The 22,566-nt window shown below is 38.2% G+C and overlaps 1 protein-coding gene across 1 annotated transcript in view; it reads right to left on the bottom strand.

Annotated features, from left to right (window-relative positions):
- UNC13C (unc-13 homolog C (C. elegans)) overlaps window positions 1–22,566 on the bottom strand; it is a 673,935-nt gene that overhangs the window by 294,909 nt on the left and 356,460 nt on the right. Inside the window, exon 15 of the mRNA XM_010836764.1 lies at window positions 13,772–13,928. Within this exon, the coding sequence (XP_010835066.1) occupies window positions 13,772–13,928 (157 nt within the window). The remainder of the gene's footprint in view (window positions 1–13,771; window positions 13,929–22,566) is intronic.

The raw sequence follows: 22,566 nt of genomic DNA, 5'->3' as shown, positions 1-22,566 counted from the left end.
AAAACTAGTCTGAGTTATGGTCCCCATTTTATAGAAGGTGTGGTGTTTAGTCTTTATGTCTGTCTCTTTTGTGACCCCATGCACTGTAGCCCACCAGGATCCCCTGTCTGTGGGATTTTTCAGACAAGAATATTGGAGTGGGTTGCCATTTTCTTCTTCAGGGGATCTACCCAACCCAGGGATCAAACCCATGTCTCCTTTACCACTGAGCCACCACAGAAAACCATTTTATAAGAAGGAAGGTAAAAAATTGTCAGTTATTTCTTCCAGATCATAGAGCTGGTATGTGCAATAGCTGTGATTCAAGCTTAGGTCTCTGACACGAAATCCACACTCTTTCTGTAAGTCACACTGCCTCTTTCTGATGAATGAGACTATATCCAGAGAGTTGTGTTAGAAAGAGTCCAGACAACACAACAGTATGCGTCAGGAAGAAAAATATAACCCAACCCCCTACAACCGTCAAATGCCACACCATCTCTCCAAAATTAAACCATAGGTTTTTAAAGTTCTCTCATCTATGGAAGTGGGAATAACTGCTCTTTTTGTCAAAATCAATTTCAAAAAGCATTTCCCTTTTGGTAACAGACTTCATAATCTTAAAGGATCGACTGCCTTTACAGTATATTAATGATTTAGTGCTAAAAAAAAAAAAGTATAAAAATCAGGTGAACAAAAACTACTGATGCCTTCCTCTGATGTTGTTCAGGGTTGGACTGACCTCTTCAGAGAAGGATTTAAAGATGATAGGTGATAAGAATTAAGTAGTTTTGCTAACATTCATAAAGATATAGGTGTGTGGATTAAATAAATTAAACAAATTAGATATGGTAAAAACCATCAAAGTCACACAAAAAAGTTATAGGTCAACAAAAACCAGTCTGAGTCCCTGATTTCTAAACAAAAATGAAAAAAAAAAAATAGGGAGACGGTTAGATGACATTAGAGGCTTATCCCTACATTAATATTCTGTAAATACTACATTACACTCTGTAATATATTAGCAAAGGCAGAAATTTTTCCCAGTAGTTTCACATATAAGGTAGATTTATGGGGTATATAACTTATATTCCTTGGAGTCACTGATCTTGATGAAATGAGCTGAATATTAACAGGAGTTGATAAATTGTTCCTAAGTTGAGACTTCAATTTTCTGAATAAACTGCCTTTTATCAGGTTTATACATCAGTGAACAAAGTTTGAGTATGGCTTCTGTGTTAACTAACTCCTGTGGTGGCAATGAAGGAGCCTAAGAAATGAAACTTGTCTTCCAGAAGCTTGTCATCTTATTAGGCAAGTAAGATTCTCCAGGAAAGCTGCCAAAAAACACAATGAATGCCTTGGATTTTTCCTTCTTATGCCCTATCATACCTTCCTAGGGGAAAAGGTATACTGCCCTTTATTAACTCCCCATCACCCACTGATGTGGGTCAGTGACTCTCAATCAAAACAAAAAAATAAAAGAGCCAGTACAATCATCAGTTTAGGTCACAGTAGTTAATCATTCAGTGATCATAAAAATCAATGTGTTTGTGTCAGTCTCTGAATGCTCTATGCAACCTCCGTTATTGGTATGAATCATTAAGACAGCTGACATGGCTCTAGTCAATCATACTATGACCCAAACACACCGGGATATCTCATATGGCCATCTGCCTAATACCCATTCTTCTTCTTTTCCTTACTAATAGAACCTCAAGAGTCAAATGTGTCCTTTATGAAACACTTACCTTCCCAGGCTATTTTTTTTTTTTTTAACTCTAGGAATGGCCATATAGCAAAGTTTTGGCCGATAAGATGTATCTAGCTTATTAAAGGAGAAGGCAATGGCACCCCACTCCAGTACTCTTGCCTGGAAAATCCCATGGATGGAGGAGCCCTGGTGGGCTGCCGTCCGTGGGGTCGCTAAGAGTCGGACATGACTGAGCGACTTCACTTCACTTTTCACTTTCATGCATTGGAGAAGGAAATGGCAACCCACTCCAGTGTTCTTGCCTGGAGAACCCCAGGGATGGGGGAGCCTGGTGGGCTGCCATCTATGGGGTTGCACAGAGTCAGACACGACTGAAGCGACTTAGCAGCAGCAGCAGCTTATTAAGGAGATAGAACTAGCCAAAATATTACCAGTGAATTATTATTTAGAAAGATTCTAAAAGAATGTTGTGCAGAGTTTGTTGTATAATATTAGTGTTTGCCATATAATTCTTTGTCAGGTCATTTTTCCATTTGCCCTTTGTGTGTCCCTCCTTTTTCCACTTTAAACTCACACTAGATAAGAGAAGGTCAAATATACTGAGGCTATAAGATAAAAGCTAAACAAATGGTAAGAAGGATGAGGTAGGAAGATAGGAGCCCCCACATTTCACCCTTAATTCTGGCTGTCCATCCTTTCAAAACATTGCAATCCTGAGCAGTTGTATTAGCCCTGAAATCCTTACCACCTCTGGACTCAGATTACATGGGAAAAAAATATTGAGTTAACTCTGTTTAGTCTGTTTCATGCAGCTCAAGAAAATTCTGACTGATACAGATTATGCATTTGGTCTTCCTACCTAGGTCTTCAGTGCCCAGCTGGACAATTTACATTCAAAGAAAACAGAAAACTGGGGTGAAAACCACCAGGCTTGTTGTTGCTAAATCCCAAACAATATCAGATGATACGAAATTAAAAGTGTTCTACTGATTGAATTTTCATAGACATTTTTTAAACAGCAGGACAGCTTGAAATTTAATTTTATTTACCATGTTTCTATTTAACTAGAGTGAGATTGGCTTTGTGAGAGCAGAGGGGGCCTATTACCTACATGGTGTGATTTGAGAAATAAGAAAAGACTGTGTGATTAAAAAATGTTTCCCAAGGGGCATGCCGCATTCCTGCAACTGCCACGTTATGCCTGGTATTTGGTAGGGACCAAATCTATAACATTAGCAGTAAACATTATCTATGATCAAAAAGTAAGTTTTAATTAGTTGACAAGAATACTCCAGACCAGGGGTCAGCAAACTGCCTGTGAAGAGCCAGACAGTAAGTATTTGCAGCTCTGTGGTCTCTGTCACAACTAGTAAACTCTGCCATTGCGGCACAAGTGTTTCTACAAACAATACATAAATAAATGAGCATGGTTGTTCCCCAGTAAAATTTTGCTTATGGATACTGAAATGTAGATTTAATATAATTTTCATGCATCCAAAAATGGTAATCTTTTGATTTTTAAAACTATTTAAAAATGTAAAAGCTATTCTTCCGGGAGCCGGTGAGGCATTCCACTCGTGACAAAGGTCATGAGGAAGGAGGCTCGGCATACGCAAAGGTGGGATCGAGCCTCAGGAGTCCCCCCGGATATTCTTGAGCATCTACACCCCAAAAAACCAGAGTCTGCCTACTTTATTGCTTTGTGCTCTCACCTCTGACTTTACTGGGGGCTGTCCCCCACCACCATCTCGCTCTCTCTGTCAAAGAGTTAACTTACAGCTCCAATTAATAAAGTTCCTGGGCAATTAGGAGTGTTTAAATCCAAACCCCTCAGATGGCTCTCTAACTCGCCTGACAAGTTTACCCGGACTCCTGCAGCTATGCATGCGATTGTTTACAGTCTCCCAGCCTCGAGAGGCACAGGAAGCTTAAGATATTCAAATAGCTTAGAGCCTCTCAGAGAGTTAGAAACTGTCAGAATAAGACTAGTAAAGGATTTCATTGATGAGCCAATGCTTGTTGCCAAGTTTTCACATCCCCTGAATTGTATCCTTGAATATGTATTAATAGTTGGCATGTAGAAAAAATAAGTAGTGGCCTTGGTGTTAGTAACTTTAGACCCTTAAGGTAATAAATTCTTTCCTTTGTTGTAAACCCATTACATATTCGCCCTATAGGAATGCAATTTTATCTTCGGAAGATGGTGCCAAACCTTAAAATAATTACTCTTAGAGAAAATAAGTCTTTGTTGATAAGTCCTTGTCAAGAGTCGTAAAATGTTAATAGGCCTTCTGGCCAGAAGATGATGTAAATCACCTAAACCATTTGTATATGATAAATTTGCAGGAAAGAAACCCTGGTTGTTGATAAGGATCAAAAACTGCTGACTTTGCATCCCCTATTATCTTCTATGTGTAACTTAGGGTATATAAGCCCCTGTTAAAAATAAAGCTACAGGCCTTGCTCACCAATGCTTGGTCTCCCAAGAATTCTTTTCACATTCTGGCTGAAGTCTCCATCTGGAGCGCGGAACCCACCATGCTTACTAATTATGCCTGGGCTTCTAAGACCCACTCGAGAAGGTGTCTGGGGTGGGGCACCTTCCACTATTCAAGAGGGCGCCTGCAGCCTACGTAAGTGGTGCAAACTTCTTGTCTTGAAGTTTTATTGGTCTCCCGTGTAAACCAAGCTACTCAGCCTCTTTTCTCCACTGAATTTTCCTACTGAGCTATCCTCATTCTATTACTCTTTATATCTCTAATTAGCATATAAATAGTCGCCTAGGCCGTCTCTCCTTCGAATACCCTGGATCAGCCGGGGCTGGACCCCCGCACTATTCTTAACTATAAGCCATACAAAACCAGCTGGTGGGCCACTTTTGGCCCAAGGAAAGAGGGAGTATTTTGAGTAGGGGGAGGCAGTTGTTATCCCACAAGGACACTCTTAGTAAGTTTCCCTAGGATCCTGGGAATCGTGGAAGGATTATAAGGAAGGTGTGTAAAGGATGATAAGGAACCTCTGCATCATCGCCAGGTTCTCTCTCGATCTGCTTGCTTCTCAGTATCTCACTCCACAATCGGTGGTAGATTTACCTGAGCTAAAGGTGTTTAAGCTCTGGGGGATCTTCACTTGATTCAGCTTCCCAGGGATGAGCCCTAGCTGCATGTTCAACCTGCTCTTAGATTTTTACAAAATTTATGAGAATAGGATAAACATATTCTGACCTGGACCAGAAAATTGTATTTTCTATAAAGCATTTCCTAGATTATATCAAAAGCAGTCATTCTTTAGGCTGAACAGAAATATTTCAAGTAGAATTAATGAATAGGCTATTTTGATAAATTTTGATAATTTAATTAATGCTAATTGTATGAATATTTTAGAAATATTTGCATTCCTTGTAGATTTGAGATTAATACTGATATTTGCAGGGATACCATAAAATTATAAAATGCGAATGAAACAATGCTATCAATGATACACTAATTAATAAATGACATAAATTCATGACATAAATTCAAAGAGTATATAGTCACTTAATAGGCAAAGTTGAAGAGCACTGAGATATCATCCACAGAGCAAGAAAGCCTAATGTTTTGCTCAGTTTGACTAAACTTTAGATAGGCTTCTTCTTGACTCTGAGTCTTACTTCCAATTTTTGGGTTTTTTTATTTTTAAAGTACTTTTTTTTTTAGGTTCCTTTTTTTTTCACAATAGTAAAAGATGTTTATCAGTTTTCACAATCAATAGGATGACAAAAAATAAAAGATAATTATAATCGCAAGGCATAACAGGAACCTGATTAACAATATAAAATAGTTACATACAATTTGGGGGGTCAAGCAGATTCATATGGTAAGTGGAAGTGCATACACAAACAAGTGCACATTTTCATCCACCCAGCCAGTCTGTCTTTGGTTGGCTCATTTAATCCATTTACATTTAAGGAAATTATTGATATGTATGAGAAGGAAATGGCAACCCACTCCAGTATTCTTGCCTAGAGAATTCAGTGGACAGAGGAGCCTGGTGGGCTGCTGTCCATGGGGTCGCACAGAGTCAGACATGACTGAAGCGACTTAGCATGCATGCATGCATTGGAGAAGGAAATGGGAACCCACCCCAGTATTCTTGTCTGGAGAATCCTAGGGACGGAGAAGCCTGGTGGGCTGCCGTCTATGCGGTCGCACAGAGTCACGACTGAAGCGACTTAGCAGTAGTAGCGGCAGCAAAATCCTATTACCATTTTCTGAATTGTTCTGGGTTTATTTTCTGTAGATCTTTTCCTTCTCATTTCCTGCCTAGAGAAGTTCCTTTAGCATTTGTTGTACAGCTGGTTTGCTAAGTCACGTCAGTCGAGTCCAACTCTGTGCGACCCCATAGACAGCAGCCCACCAGGCTTCCCCGTCCCTGGGATTCTCCAGGCAAGAACACTGGAGTGGGTTGCCATTTCCTTCTCCAGTGCATGAAAGTGAAAAGTGAAAGTGAAGTCGCTCAGTCATGTCCGACTCTGTGCAACCCCATGGACTGCAGCCTACCAGGCTCCTCCATCCATGGGATTTTTCAGGCAAGAGTACTGGAGTGGGGTGCCATGGTTTGGTGGTGTTGAATTCTCTTAACTTTTGCTTGTCTGGAAAGCTTTTGATTTCTTCATCAAATCTTAGCAAGAGTCTTGCTGGGTAGAGTTTTCTTGGTTGTAGTTCTTCCCTTTCATCAATTTAAAAATACCGTACCCTTCCATCAACATAAACATTCCCTCTGGTTTATAGAGTTTCTGTTGAGAAATCAACTGATAGCCTGATGGGAGTTCTCAGGTATATTATTGATTGTTTTTTCCCTTAATGCTTTTAATATTTTCTCTTTGTTAACTTTTGTCAGTTTGATTACTATGTATCTTGGTCTATTCCTCCTTGGGTTTATCCTGCCTGGTACTCTCTGGGTTTCCTAGATTTAGCTGACTATTTCCTTTCCCCATGTTGGGGAAGTTTTCAGCTATTACCTCTTCAAATATTTTCTCAGGTCCTCTCTCTCTCTCTCTTTTTTCTTTTTGCAATTTGTTTTAGACATTATGTTTTTTTCTATTTTTTTTTTCCATTTTCTATGATTGCAAGCATTTCTTGTCATTTTATCAGAAATTTCAGGTTTCTCAGGGATTTGGAAAAGGAACACATATGTTGGAACATGGCTGTGTGATCAGGGGGAAGAGCTGACTTTTTAAATTATTACATAAGTTTCAGGTGAACAGTATTATAGTTTGACATATCTATACATTGCATAGGGATCACCACCACAAGTCTAGTTTCCATTCATCACCATACAGCTGAATCCCTGCCTGATACAGATGCTCTTTCACCTCCAAACTTTCCTTTACAGAGTGAACTTTCTAAGTCAGAAATTCTAACAGATTCTACATGATTCCTCAAGAATAAAGTCCAAATATCTTAGTGGGCATTAAAGGCCCTCAGTCATCTGATGTCAATCCAGCAACACAACAATCTCTTATATTTCCATCTTTTATTCTATCTGCCCTACTTAGTAGGCACACTACACACCCTTTTAACTTACTTTTGCATCTTTTTCTTGTCTTTACTTCAAAGACCCAGGTAGTTTTCCTACTATTTCTTGGACTTTGAAAAATACTACTCACCCCTAAAAGTACTGTTCCTTTCGGCAAGCTTCCATGAGCCTCTGAAGAGTATCAGTCACTTTCTCCTCCTCAATCTCAAAGCACATTTATAAATATGAGCTCCTTTGACACCCCATTTGGGGAATGATTTATGGTTATTATCACACACAGTTATCTGACTATCCCATTAGAGTATAAGCCTCAGAGAACAGAGGTCAATATCTATCTTTCAGTCCCTCTACTACTGGCCATCATGCCTTACATGAAGTATTACATAAATATGCATTTGATGAATAAGTGAATAAGTAAAAGAATACATGTAATAATAAGGGATTGTTGTTGCTGTTTAGTTGCCCAGTTGTACTGGTCTCTTTGTGACCCCATGAACTGCAGCACACCTGGCCTCCCTGTCCCTCACCATCTCCCAGAGTTTGTCCAAGTTCATGTTCATTCCATGGGTGATGCAGGGTATTTGTTTTGTGGGGCACTGGCTATGTCAAAGAAGGTGTCTATGCTGAAGAAAAAAAATGGGACTAGATAAACATAAATTTTACTAATAATTTATTTGCTATTTGTGTCTTAAGATAGGGCCACCCAGGTGACTCAGTGTTAAAGAATCTGTCTGCCTATGCAGGAGACATGGGTTTGATCCCTGGGTTGGGAAGATCCCCTGGAGAAAATGGCAACCCATGCCAGTATTCTTGCCCGGGAAATCCCATGGACAGAGGAGCCTGGTGGGCTATAGTCTTAAAATACTTACTAAAGTTCCTAAATTATTTTCTTCAGAGTTGAAAAACGGACTCCCACCTAATGGAAATTCTTCTTTTTCAACTCTTGTTCTACCTATGGTGTTTTCAACACCAATGAAGATGTTTTTGTTCAATCAAATTCTTTGATCTTGACTCCCAGCAATCTTTGCACACAAGGGTGTGCTGAAAAACCATTTCTTCAAAAGAATAAAGCCTTGATTTTTAGCATTTACCAATTTTCATGATGTACATACTCTCTGTATTTCCAGTTTCAAGAATGGCTGTATTCAACAACCAGCCTGCAATATTCTTTAAAATTCAGCAATCACTGTCTGTCAGCAGACACAAACTAGCTCTAGGACACCACTATTTTGCACTCAATTTTCAACAATCTTCCCCTAGGTATGGACAATGGCTCTTTCCTGATGGCTCAGCGGGTAAAGAATGCAGGAGACACAGGAAACTTGGGTTTGATCCCCGGGTTGGGAAGATCCCCTGGAGCAAGGCATGGCAACCCACTCCAGTATTCTTGCCTAGAGAATTCCCATTGATAGAGGAGCCTGGAGGGCTACTGTCCATGGGGTTGCAAAGTCAGACACAACTGAGAGATTAAGCACAGCAGCAGCATTATTTTTCTACCCAAATCCTTTGTCTCTGTCACTATCATGATTCCATTTATCAAACCTAGATTCCAGTGAGTCACTTCAACCTTTTTTGATTGACTAAACCTTCCATTGCCTCTTTTTTTTGGGCAAAATTTCAGCCTTATGCTGAATCTGTTACTACATCAGAATCTGCATGCTGAGAAATTCTGAGAAAAATGCACAGCCACATGAATTATTATGACAACAGAGTTATGCTTCCTGATGCCAAATGAGACCTTCAGCTTTTCTAGGAACTTGTCTTACGAGGCCCCAAGGCATTCGTCTTTCTATTCCCTTCAGGAGCTTAACTAGACCTTTTCCAGCCACCTCTAGCTCGCACATCTCTATCATAGGCCTTATCTTATACATGGATTTTTCTTGTCCTGGAGACAATCAGAGAAGATCAGGAAATGCTGTAATGTAATGTGAAGAAGGCTGAGTGCCAAAGAATTGATGCTTTTGAACTGTGGTGTTGGAGAAGACTCTTGAGAGTCCCTTGGACTGCAAGGAGATCCAACCAGTCCATCCTGAAGGAGATCAGCCCTGGGATTTCTTTGGAAGGAATGATGCTGAAGCTGAAACTCCAGTACTTTGGCCACCTCATGAGTTGACTCATTGGAAAAGACTCTGATGCTGGGAGGGATTGGGGGCAAGAGGAGAAGGGGACGACAGAGGATGAGAAGGCTGGATGGCATCACTGACTCGATGGACATGGGTCTGGGTGAACTCCGGGAGTTAGTGATGGACAGGGAGGCCTGGCATGCTGGGATTCATGAGGTCGCAAAGAGTCGGACATGACTGAGCGACTGATCTGATCTGAATGTAATTAGGGAAATGCTGACTTCATCAAATTTTCACTCCTATATCAAAAACTTAGCATTCTCTGCAAGGACTCACACAACATTCCCTCAAATTTCAGAGCAGAACTTGTCCTTTTTTCAATTTCAAAGAATGTTCCTCCTTCAGTCCTCTTGACCAGGTTTACTTCTTTGTCCTCTGGAATGTTATGAAATCACTTATGCTCCATCCGATAAATTTGCAACATCACTTTTGCAGCTACTTCCTGTCCTGCTGCTACTGCTAAGTCGCGTCATTCGTGTCCAACTCTGTGAGACCCCATAGATGCCAGCCCGCCAGGCTCCCCGGTCCCCGGGATTCTCCAGGCAAGAACACTGGAGTGGGTTGCCATTTCCTTCTCCAATGCATGAAAGTGAAAAGTGAAAGTGAAGTCACTCAGACGTGTCCGAGTCCTAGGGACCCCATGGACTGCAGCCTACCAGGCTCCTCCGTCCATGGGATTTTCCAGGCAAGAGTACTAGAGTGGGGTGCCATTGCCTTCTCCCACTTCCTGTCCTAACAATGTATAAATATGTTCAGTGTATCTTATTAAACACTAAAAACTCCTACTCTACCAGACAGTAAAAATAACATGTTTTTTTAAAGATAAAGCCTTTCAATCTTAACCAATCTCTCTTACCATTTCATTCAAGCTGCTTAACAGATTAGTGTTGATTTCCTCACACATTTTCTCTATTTTTTCATTATTATAAATTAAAAATATAATATAGAAAAATGTACAACTTTAATATAAAGATGAATACAAGCCCCCTCCCCCGCCCACACACACATCAAAAAAAAATATTAGCTCTTTCCTACCAAGTGGTTGCACCACTGGCATTTCGGTACATTTTCTTTCAGGCTTGTTTCTAAACCAGTAACTATGTATGTACATATATGTATGTGTGTGTGTTTTCAGTGCTGGAAATACAGTATATACAGTTTTGTATGTATATGTTTTTATTTGTCATTAGTTTATGGGCATTACTCAATTATATACACGTTCCTTTAAAAACTTGATTTTTAAGTTACTGAAATAAAAAAAAAAACTTGATTTTTTAAATGATTGCATTATATTTTAGGGAATAAACAAACCCTAATTTATACCACTATTGATACACACTATTCGCTGGGGATTTCTAAGAAATTAGGCTTTAATCTCAAGCACTTCACTTAGCAATGACCTCCTAACTGCCAAAACCTCATTTCTTTCTGGATCTTACTTGGACTTTTTACAACAGTTGACAAAGCAATACCTCCTCTTTTCTTAAAATATTTTTACCTTGTCTTTCATAATGTAGGATTTTTATTATCATTTTTACCCAATTTGTCTAACAATTTTTCTCAGTGAACTTTGCTTGCCCCTCCTCTTCACACACATGTGTTCTATAGTTTTCACTTTATTCATCTAAACCATGACTTTAAATAGCACTGCACACAACAAATCTGGGTTTGGAAGAGTAGTGATTTTCTTTTCTTAAATATATGTTTGCTTTACAATTCTTATAGGTAAGAAATCTTTTCCACTCTTTTAATTTTTTTAAGATTAAAAGTGTCTAGATTACACCTTTGGGCAAGATAAAAAGGGGGCTCTATAATGGTGTTTCTATCTGAATCACAACTGACAGTATCAGCTTCAGAAATCAGATTAATAAGAACTTCAGGCCGAGTGGATTTGGGGAATGTTATACTTTTGTATATGTATTTTCCTGAGCAAATTGGATTATTTTCTATAGGTAGAGAAAAATCTAGCCAAATTTATGTATCAAATCACCAAGTTATCAAGATGTAGTCTGAAAAAAGACTTATCTGACCATCTTCTCTAAGTTATTTGATTTACAAAATGAACTTTCTAATAATTATGTTTCTACTAGAACACTACAAAGTAGTGAAATCAATTTGGCTCCTCTTCTTTGGGTCAGCATGAAGCATGCTATCTCATTTTCCTCCAGGTAGTTTTTACAGTGGAAATTAATCACATAAATGCAGCTTTTTCTCAGAGGTAGATGGGCTCAGTGTTCCACAAGATTGGCTTATTCTCTACAGTATACCCGGGAAGAAAATTAAAAGCAAAACAATTTCATAACACCAAATGCTTTATGTTACAGGCAAAATCCCAAGACAATGAATATTGTTATCAAGATGAGGTTTTTATAACAAAAACTGTTCTATGATCTGGTAATGGCTATAACAGTATTTTGTTGAGCTGGTTAGGGAGTTTTCTTTGGTGCCAGCTCTTATAAGAGTCAATCCGTCTAACAAAAGTAGCTGATGTTGTATTGTATATACTGTGGGTAGTCAGAAGAGATGAAATCTTCATACCTTATATTTAGAGAGAGATTTGAAGTCTTAAAAACTAGTTTATCTTTTACTTCATTTGATTTCCATATTAAACTTGAGAAACATGTTACAGCAAAAATTTCTATCCTCACTGAATTTACTGAGATATTGAGGCTTAAATGACTGAACTGTCTTGCTAAATTTGAATACAAACTCAAACTCCATGACTCCTAACCCAGAAAATGTTCTCTTCTATTGGTATTTATGTTGATTTGTCAGTAAATAATAATTACCTTTTCCTTTAATTCATTCCAACTGATCTCACACATTTCCCACTCACTTTCTTTTAGATGTAAAACACAAGGAAAGAGTAGACATAGCAGCGCGTTTAACCTTTTATTTGTTAGGTCTCATTTGTTTCTGCTCTATGATACATACCTCAGAATTTGACTTCTAACAACATAATCAATAATAAAAATATACTCAGTGAACCGATTTGGAAGTGCAGTGAGAAAAGAAACTATGGAAACCACTTTCCTACAATGGATCTTAGTTTCCTCCACAAACATATGAGGATAGAACCATTTGTCTTACATGGTTATTGAGAGAGAGCTACTGCCTACCAAAGGCCCTGGTGAAAATCTGGGGAATATTTCAGACATCTCTCCCTTCCCCTCACTGTTCACAACATGCCTAAAGACACAAAGAACTGTTGATTCTATGCTCTGAAAAGCTCTGGAATTTTTCTTTCCAATCCCATCTCCACCAACTCTCGGTTTAGATCTTTATCACTTTACTGGGATTACCATAAATTTATATCTTATTTCCAATCTTGTCAGTTTCAATTTCATTATGCTTATAGAGAATGGGTTCCAGTGTTAGATACAACAGATAAATACTTGAGACTCCTTAGGATCCTGCATTTTTACTTTTCAATATGTTATTAAATGCATTTGAATATATCAGGTGGACAGTCTTAATTAGGTACAGATAGTTTTCTCAGTCTCTTTATACACCTAACACTTTTTCATTTTCACTTAGATAATATGTCTTTATCCATTAGTACCAGTAGAAATCCATAAGAAGTATAAATGGAGCCCAAAAGGCTCTAGAGAAGCCAACTGAGCTCATATTTACCAGGGAACAATATCTGGAAATTTGCATACATGAGGAAGTTTCCTATAAATTCTACTGCTGCTGCTGCTGCTGCTGCTGCTGTGTCGCTTCAGTCGTGTCCGACTCTGTGGGACCCCATAGACGGCAGCCCACCAGGCTCCCCCGTCCCTGGGATTCTCCAGGCAAGAACACTGGAGTGGGTTGCCATTTCCTTCTCCAATGCATGAAAGTGAAAAGTGAAAGTGAAGTTGCTCAGTCGTGTCCAACTCTTCGAGACCCCGTGGACTGCAGCCTACCAGGCTCCTCCGTCCATGGGATTTTCTAGGCAAGAGTACTGGAGTGGCTTGCCATTGCCTTCTCCGATAAATTCTACTACTCTATTATAAAATGTTTTCCTCCACTGGAAAAGCCATTACATATATGAAGATTTAAGCTAATGAAGATGCCTACTGACTGTCAAACTTTAAACTTTAGTCTATCATACTAAGAGACAAGGGTTTCCCTGGTGACTCAGTGGTAAAGAATCCGCCTCCCAATGCAGGAGACTCAGCTTCGATCCCTGGGTCAGGAAGATCTCCTGGAGAAGGAAATGGCAAGCCACTCAAGTATTCTTGTCTGGGAAATCCCATGGACAGAGGAGCCTGGTGGGCTACAGTTCATGGGGTCACAAAGAATTGGACACAACTGAGTGAATGAGCATGCACTAAGAGATTCTTCCTAAGATGTACATTCTGCAGCAAAATTCTAAGATAGGTGGAATCCAAAACTCCTTGAAAATCTAACTCTAATAAGTTGAGAAATTTTTAGTTCAAAAAATAATACTTACTCCGAAGTTGGTAGCAGCAAATCGATCTGAGGCGGAAACTTGCACATTTGTTGAAATGGTTGTATGAGCATAGAAAGCGTTGATATTCGCCAGCAAGGTGCTCATTACAGCAGGGACACCGGGGCACATGTATTTAGAAGACAGACAGGAAAAATGCCTGTAAGTCAAAAACATTAAGTGCTTTAAAAACAGAACTAATTAATTCACATAGCAGCATAGCCTCTAACATCAGCAATTAAATAATTCCTCGACTATATCTGTGAAAAGGAGAGAAAACTCTTACAATCCCTAACTGAAAGAGAATGCAATTCCAGCCTTTTAAAAATTTCTCATTCACAAATGTGAAGTGGTTTATTTAAAATGTGATTTGTCACAGGGATATTTGCATAATTTCTTTTAACTGGAGAGTGCTGTGTGTACACACAAAAAGTGCCATTTCCAGTGGAATCTCACACTGTTGAAAAGCAATCCTCCAGGAGTCTATCATCTCTGGCAACTCTGTCCTTAATGACTTTAGTTCCTGAAGTGCTGTATTGCAACCAGAATGCTCTGCCACACTTGCATTCCTCTCACATCAATAAGGTAAACAGGAAGCCCTCCTTTCCCTCTTTTCATTGCACAATGATTAAACAAGTCAACCTAACATCTGACCTGAGTCCATTTTGTGAGCTTTTGTCATTAAGTAGTTTCCACAAGCAGTTTTATTTTCTGAGATTTTGCTAAATCCTGGATTTAATTAAGCAAACAAATGAACAGTGAAGACAAATTATGCCAGCTTTATGCTTAAAGATCATTTCTTTTAAACCTTGAATAATAGTATCATTTACAGATATCAGAAGCATCAAGTATTCAATTCTGTTACTTCTCTCAGGACAACCTGTTTCATTTGAACTCTAACAAAAGACTTAAAAATTGAAAGCACAGCTTGTGATAAAAGTGAAGAGATAAAACATCCATAGAATAAAGAAATTTTCAGTATGTAATTTGATCCCATTTTGCCCTCATATCTCAGTAATTTGTCTACCACTTAGGCATCCTTGAATTTTGAGAGAAAAAACTGTTAGGACTCAGTTCTTGATGAGTGAGAGAGAAGAAAGAGAAGTGGTTACATTCCAAGTCTTCAGTTTGGGTGACTAGGTGAATAATGCTTCTGCCAAGTGAGCTAGGAACGAAAAAGAAGAAAGGGAATTAAGGTGGGGATGATGCATTCAGTTGAGTTTAAGGCACCTGTAGAGCTATCATGTAAGAACGTCCACCAGGTTGTTGGAGACCTGGGCTGAATATTTCAATCTGGGGATCACTTCAAAACCATGAGAACGGATAAGGTTATCCAGGGAAATCAAGTAGAATGAAGAACAGTATCAGGAAATGGAACCTGGGAAATACTGACATATAGTGAACCCGGGAGATTAGTAGTGAACCCAGAGAATAGTATACCCTGGAGATTAAATAGGAAGAAAAATAAGTGAATTCTAGGGCTGAGATAAAATTAAAAATGATAGGTTAAAGGAAAGCTAGTCCAGTGGAATTAGGGAACCCACGGAATAGGAGATTTGAAGGGTTAAGGATGACTGATGCTGATAGGTGCATTGAAAGAGTCTTCAGTTCAGTTCAGTCGCTCAGCCATGTCCGACTCTTTCCTAAGAACCTAAAATAACTATTGGACTTGACAAACAAACATCGTGTGACTGTAACAAAATCAATGTTAGTGGAGTGACTGGGGGTTGCATCAAGAGGAAAGAGGATGGAAAGTGAGAAAGTAGCAGAAAATGATCAAGGAAAAATGGATCAAGACCAGATTTTGTTGATCTTTAGCTAAGGAGTTTATGGCGTTGGCTGAAATTTCTGCAGCGGGAAGTGATACCATCAGGTGAATCTGGGAAGATGACTCTGAAGTGTAAAGATGGTCTGAAAAGAGTAGGTATTGGAAGCAGAAAAACAATGTAGGGGATGTAGAAGCAAAAAATGACCTTTCTGCCCAGAATCCAATATGACTAAGCACTTCACATACCATAGTCAGAAGGAACAAAATATTTTGCACCTTGAGATAATCTAAAAATCACAGAATCACTGTTTCTTATCTCCCAAATATAAAAACCTCAAATATTTCTCTAAAATCTGAATTTCCTAACAAAACAACTGTGAACTGGAGTTTGGCCATGATATATCTGAAAATGTATAATGACCTCTGTAAGTGTGAATACCAGGTGGAATGCTGTTGTTTCTGCCAAGAATAGCACAAGAACACCATGTAAACCAGGTAGCCTTAGGAATGTTATTTCTTTTTTGCCAGTGCTTCTAAAGTCTCATTCCCTCTTTGTACTTGTTGTAATTAAATATATTTTCCTTTTCTGATTTTTTTTCTCCTTAAGGTCACAGAGCAAGTAAGGTGATTAAGAATTAGAGTTCAGGCAATGCAAGTTCAGAAGCATCTCTCTTAACCACCAAGGTGACCTCTTAATTTATTCTCCTCCCTCTCTAATATTGTATATTATATATTGTGTATGTATCTGTTGCTTCCAGAACACTCAGTTGTCATTTCATCCAGCTCACCTCTAGCATAATGTACAGGAGTTGGTCCCTAAGTGTTTAATGAAACCAAGTGAAAGCAGTGTGAGTTACCGGTATATAAGGAGAGTTAGTGTATAGAATGTGTGCTTTGTTACTTTGAGTATGACAGTTTATTACAACATCCAACTGATCTGTGAATACCGAGTTGAAGTGCACAGCAGTTAATGCCATAATGATCACAACTCTGAAGGTGAATTGTGTTCTGCTTATAATTGGTACCCTGAGAGAAATATTTTAAATTTTCCTGGGCATTAGGCATGCATTCATCTTAGCGACCTGACAGAAATATTTTACCTCCTGATTCAAATGTAACTGAGATGATTTGTGGGGTATGATGGGAGGTAGCCAGCTGTACATGATCTATTCTGATCTCCTGTAGAAATAGCCACAAAAACCAAAAAAAGGATGTGAAATCATAGCAGTGCTACAAATCACGTGTGGCAATCAAAGCTCCTCCTATATCTGGGAGGGATTTTGCTTAAGCTTATAGCAGTTGAATAGACTGAGAGGTATTCAGTGACTAACTAGTGTCTAAACTCTTAAACTGTTAACCTGACTAAGGAAGAAATGGGAGGATATTTCTAGGAACCATAGACTGTTACAACCCCCACATCAGAAATGTGAGCCCTAGGCTGCTGGCCAGCAAGGCTGTTATTCACTTTCCTATTCCATGGTAAATGGCTTCCCAAGGCAGTGAAGCTGCCTCTTATTTCCCACACCTTCTCAGTCTATACCCATTAAAGAGTACACAACTCCCAAGACTGCAATACAGCCTTCACAATAGGGGACAGGCAATGGGATTTGAAGCTACTTAGAAGAAAGGGCTGGAAGAACACGGAGAATAGTATACCCTGGAGATTAAATACAGCCTCTGATGTTCAGCTCTAGCAAGACAAGAATTCACAGGTTGCTTACATTATCCAGAAAAGGCATCTGGCTCTGCCACAGAGCCCACCAATAGGAGCAGGTAAAAATCTTTGCTCAATCTAAAAGCACATTGCATTTGAATAAAGTCATAGCACAGAGGGAACATTTTTGAAGGATCCCTTACCATTATAGGATCTGCAGGTGAATACTGGTAACACACTGGTGGTTTACAAATACGGATTTAGAGTCAAAGGATCCCGTAAGTTGCCAAACAAGCAGGATGCAAACATCCATGCCTGTTATTATCACAACATACACACATGTGCACACACACTTAAACAGCAAAAATAACTAAGAACTTGATAGGAAATTAATTAAAATGGTCAAAATGTTGTCTCTGGGTGGTGTTACATGTTTTTGTAATTAAAAAACATATCTTGTATTTTTAAAAATACTTTACCATTAGCATGTTTTATTGCCCTAATTGGAAAAATATAATATATACATATTTAAAATGTTAATTCAACTTTTGCTCTATTGTTGATTTTTATAAGTCTTTATGTAACTTTTAGCACCAATAAGAAACAAAGTAATACAACTCCTTTTAAATTTTGTTTGACTAAGGTTAACTTTTCTTTATATATTTTTTTAATAAAACAGTAAAACTTTTCAAGTATACAATGTAAAACTACATAACCTATACTTTACAGTATCATTAAATAAGGTTTTTATGAATGAAGTTAAACAAATCATCCATAAAATAATCTTTTCCTTCAAAATGTATCATAGACCTAATTTCTGATTGAGTAAATGCAAAAAAAATACTATAAAATTACTAAGAAATAGAAGTCAGTTTTATAATAAAATATATTACTGGGAGAACAGGATTCACACACACAGTACAATATATATAATATAGATTACTAATAAGGACCTACTGTATAGCACAATGAACTCTACTCAGTACTTGGAAAAGAATCTGAAAAACAGTAGATGTATGGATATGTATAACAGATTCACTTTGCTGTACACCTGAAATTATCATCATTGTAAATTGTACCCCAATAAAAATTAAAAATAAATATCAAAAATTAATTTTAAAGATATTAATAAAATGTCTCATAACTTCCAATGGAAAATATAGGGATGAAAATGGTAAAGATGTGAAAAATCAAAGGGCAAAGAGGAAAATTTAACATTTCACTAAACAATAGTATTCATCCCATTAGATTTTTATACCAGTTTCAATATCAAATTAGCATTACTATGGTGCTTTTCTTGTCAGTTGGTTAAAATTACAAACAACAAAATTTTTGTTGTTTGTTAAAAGGAAAATAGATCAAAGTCATAAATATGACCCTCCTAAATTTGGTCAGAATTTCATTGAACATGTCTCAATATACCTAACAATTAAAGATATAACACTTAAAAAGAAGTTGTCACCTTTTGGAATTTATATTAAAATGTTCTTCAGAACTAGTGACTCAGGAATTAATCAGTTGGAATACCAGGATTAAAAGTTTAAGCATTTGATATTAACTAAAAAAACGAAACACTGACACTGAAACCCAGAAAGATAATTTCCAAGTCACTCTAAGAAATATAATATTTTACCTATCTGGTAAAAATACCTGTAGTTCTTTAGAAACTATGACTATGAGTACAGTAAGTTAAAGACAGTAGCTCTTGGGATCAAAACAATAATCTATACTGAACTTTCTTTTTTACCTTCAGTTTTAACCCTTAATGATAAGTGGTTAGGCAGCCAATATCATATATGTAGTAGTCTGCATCAAAGTATAATTCTTAGATGACTGAAGGACAAAAAGAAAAAAGAGATGAACTTCAAAGAAGTAAAGATATTCATTAGGGTAATGGCTACCTTTCTAAGAAATCTTGCAGGAATAGTCAACAAAAAGTTTTTTTTTTTTTGTATGTGGAGGAAAGTGGTTGGGCTAGGGAGGGATAATGAGTGGCCAATTAAGAGTTAAAGGTACCATGGCGTAGAGATGATTCATTCTAACCCTAGTTCAGGCTGTGACCTCAGAAAAGTAACTTTCTCACTCATAGATTCAGTCAATCCATCTGTAAAATCAAAAGGCTATGAGAAGATCTAATTCTTACAGTCTCTAATGTGCTATGAATCTCTGAATACAGAGAACACATCCAGCCTAGTCATACACATTATTTTCCCTTCCAACAACATTTGATTCATCTGCACAAATGGATAGTTGAGATGACCAGGAAGTAGAGGACAGGGGAGTTATACTGTGGCATCCTTTGCACTTGGAGAGTTTTCAGCTAATGGACTTCTACATAGTCTTCAATTTGGCAGTATTTGCCTCTCGGTTTGTGTGTACCCATTCTTTATGCAGGGTTACTGACAAGGCAAACTTTCTTGCCTCTAATCATTGCCAAGTCTATGCCACAACCACTAACACCAAAGAAGATGAGGTTGAATGGTTCTGTGAAGACCTACAAGATCTTCTAGGACTAATGCCAAAAGAAAAGAAAGAGATGTCCTTTTCATCATAGGCCACTGGAATGCAAAAGTAGGAAGTCAAGAGATACCTGGAAGAACAAGCAAGTTTGGCCTTGGATTTCAAAATGAAGCAGGGCAAAGATTAACAGAGTTGTGCCAAGAGAATGCACTGGTCATAGCAAACACCCTCTTCCAACAACACAAGAGATGACTGCACACATGGACATCACCAGATGGTCAATATTGAAATCAGACTGATTATATTCTTTACAAAGATGGAGAAGTTCTATACACTCAGCAAAAACAAGATGGGGAGCTGACGGTGGTTTAGATCATGAAGTCCTTATTGCAAAATTCAGAATTAAATTGAAGAAAGTAGGGAAAACCACTAGGCTATTCAAGTATGACCTAATCAAATCCCTCATACAGTGCAGGTGAAAAATAGATTTAAGAGATTAGATCTTATAGATAGAGTGCCTGAAGAACTACGGATGGAAGTTCATAACATTGTATAAGAGGCGGTGATCAAAACATCCCCAAGAAGAAGAAATGAAACAAGGCAAAGTGGTTGTCTAAGGAGGCCTTACAAAGAGCTGAAAAAGAAGAGAAACAAAAGAGAAAATGAAAGATATACCCAGCTGAATGCAGAGTTCCAAAGAATAACAAGGAGAGATAAGAAAACCTTCTTAAGTGAACAATGTAACAAAATAGAGGAAAACAATAGAATGGGAAAGACTATAAATCTCTTTAAGAAAATTAGAGATATCAAGGGAGCATTTCATGAAAAAAAAATGGGTACAATAAAGGACAGAAATGGTATGGACCCAACGGAAGCAGGAGATATTAAGAAGAGGTGGCAAGAATACATAGAACTGTACATAAAAGGTCTTAATGACCTGGATAACCAAAATGGTGTGATCACTCATCTAGAGCCAGACATCTTTGAGTGTGAAGTCAAATGGGCCTTAGGAAGGATTACTAAGAACAAGGCTAGTGAAAGTGATGGGATTCCAGCTGAGTCATTTCAAATCCTAAATGATGATGCTGTTAAAGTGTTGCACTCAATATGCCAGCCAATTTGGAAAATTAAGCAATAGCCACAGGACTTGAAAAGGTCAGTTTTCATTCCAATCTCAAAGACAGCAATGCAAAAGAACATTCAAACTACTGCACAATTGTTCTCATTTCACATGTTAGCAAGGTAATGCTCAAAATCCTCCAAGCTAGGCTTCAACAGTATGTAAACTGAGAATGTCCAGATGTACAGTTTGAATTAAGAAAAGGCAGAGGAACCAGAGATCAAATTGCCACCATCTCTTGGATCATAGAAAAAAGAAGGGAATTCCAGAAATAAAAACATCTACTTTACTGACTACACTAAAGCCCTTTGACTGTGTGGATCATAACAAACTGTGGAAAATTATCCAAAAGATGGGAATACCAGATCACCTTACTTCACTCCTGAGAAATCTGTATGCAGGTTAGGAAGCAACAGTTAGAACTGCATATGGAACAAAGGATTGGTTCAAAACTTGGAGAGGAATAGGTTAAGGCTGTATATTGTCACCCTGCTTATTTAACTTACATGCAGAGTACATCATGCAAAATGCCAGGCTGGATGAAGCACAACCTGGAGTCAAGATTTCTGGGAGAAATATCAATAATCTCAGATATGCAGATAACATCACCCTAATGCCTGAAAGCAAAAAGTAACTAAAGAGCCTCTTGATAAAGGTGAAAGAGGAGAGTGAAAAAGCTGGCTTTAAATTTGACATTCAGAAAACTAAGAACATGGCATCAGGTCCTATCACTTCATGGCAAATAGATGGGGGAAAATGGAAACAGGGATAGACTTTATTTTCTTGGGTTCCAAAATCACTGCAGATGGTGACTATAGCCATGAAATAAAAAGACGCTTGCTCCTTAGAAGAAAAGCTATGACCAACCTAGACAGCATATTAAAAAGCAGAGGTATTACTTTGCCTACAAAGGTCCCTTTTGTCAAAGCCCTGGTTTTTCCAGTAGTCATGTATGGCTGTAAGAGTTGAACCATCAAGAAGACTGAGTGCCAAAGTTGATGCTTTTGAAATGTGGTGTTGGAGAAGATTCTTCAGAGTCCATTGGACAGCAAGGAAATCAAACCAGTCAACCCTAAAGGAAATCAGTCCTGAACATTCATTGGAAGGACTAAAGCTGAAGCTCCAATACTTTAGCCACCTGATTCGAAGAGCCGACTCAAGACCCTGATGCTGGGAATGACTGAAGGCAGGAGGAGAAGGAGACGACAGAGGATGAGATGGTTGGATGGTATCACTGACTCAATGGACATTAGTTTGAGCAAACTCAGGGAGATAGTGAAGGACAGGGAAGCCTGGTGTGCTGCAGGCCATGAGGTCCCAAAGAGTCAGACAACTGAGTGATGAAACAAGAACCACCATTGCCTTGAAAATCATTTCCCTTTAAGGCTGCCATCTAATACTACATAAATTATTCCCAGGGGGAGGAGGAAGAGCGGGAACAGGATTATAGGCATAATTAGCAATTTAAAATGACAGTATATCTCTACAGCAAACCACTCCCTCAAATAGCCCATCTTCAAATAATATAGGTCAAAATTACTACCGAGTAATCTCTCAAAATGTTTAATATTTCCCCAGGAAGGCATGATTTAGAAACAATGGACTAAGAAGGCTAAAAAGACTTCACTGCTTTTGTAAGAAAATGGGTTTAGTGTCAAACCAATTTAACAAATGGAATTTCAATGCGATGGGGAAACTTAAAAGTCACAAACTCCAAAATGATGCTTAAATGCTTATAATGAGATAGTTACTGGTATTTTTTCAGTTGACACAACTATTACAACACTATCAACCAT

The sequence above is a fragment of the Bison bison genome, unplaced genomic scaffold (assembly GCF_000754665.1).
Source record: "Bison bison bison isolate TAMUID 2011002044 unplaced genomic scaffold, Bison_UMD1.0 scf7180017864066, whole genome shotgun sequence".
Taxonomy (NCBI): domain Eukaryota; kingdom Metazoa; phylum Chordata; class Mammalia; order Artiodactyla; family Bovidae; genus Bison; species Bison bison.
This window is presented reverse-complemented; position numbering and strand designations above follow the sequence as displayed.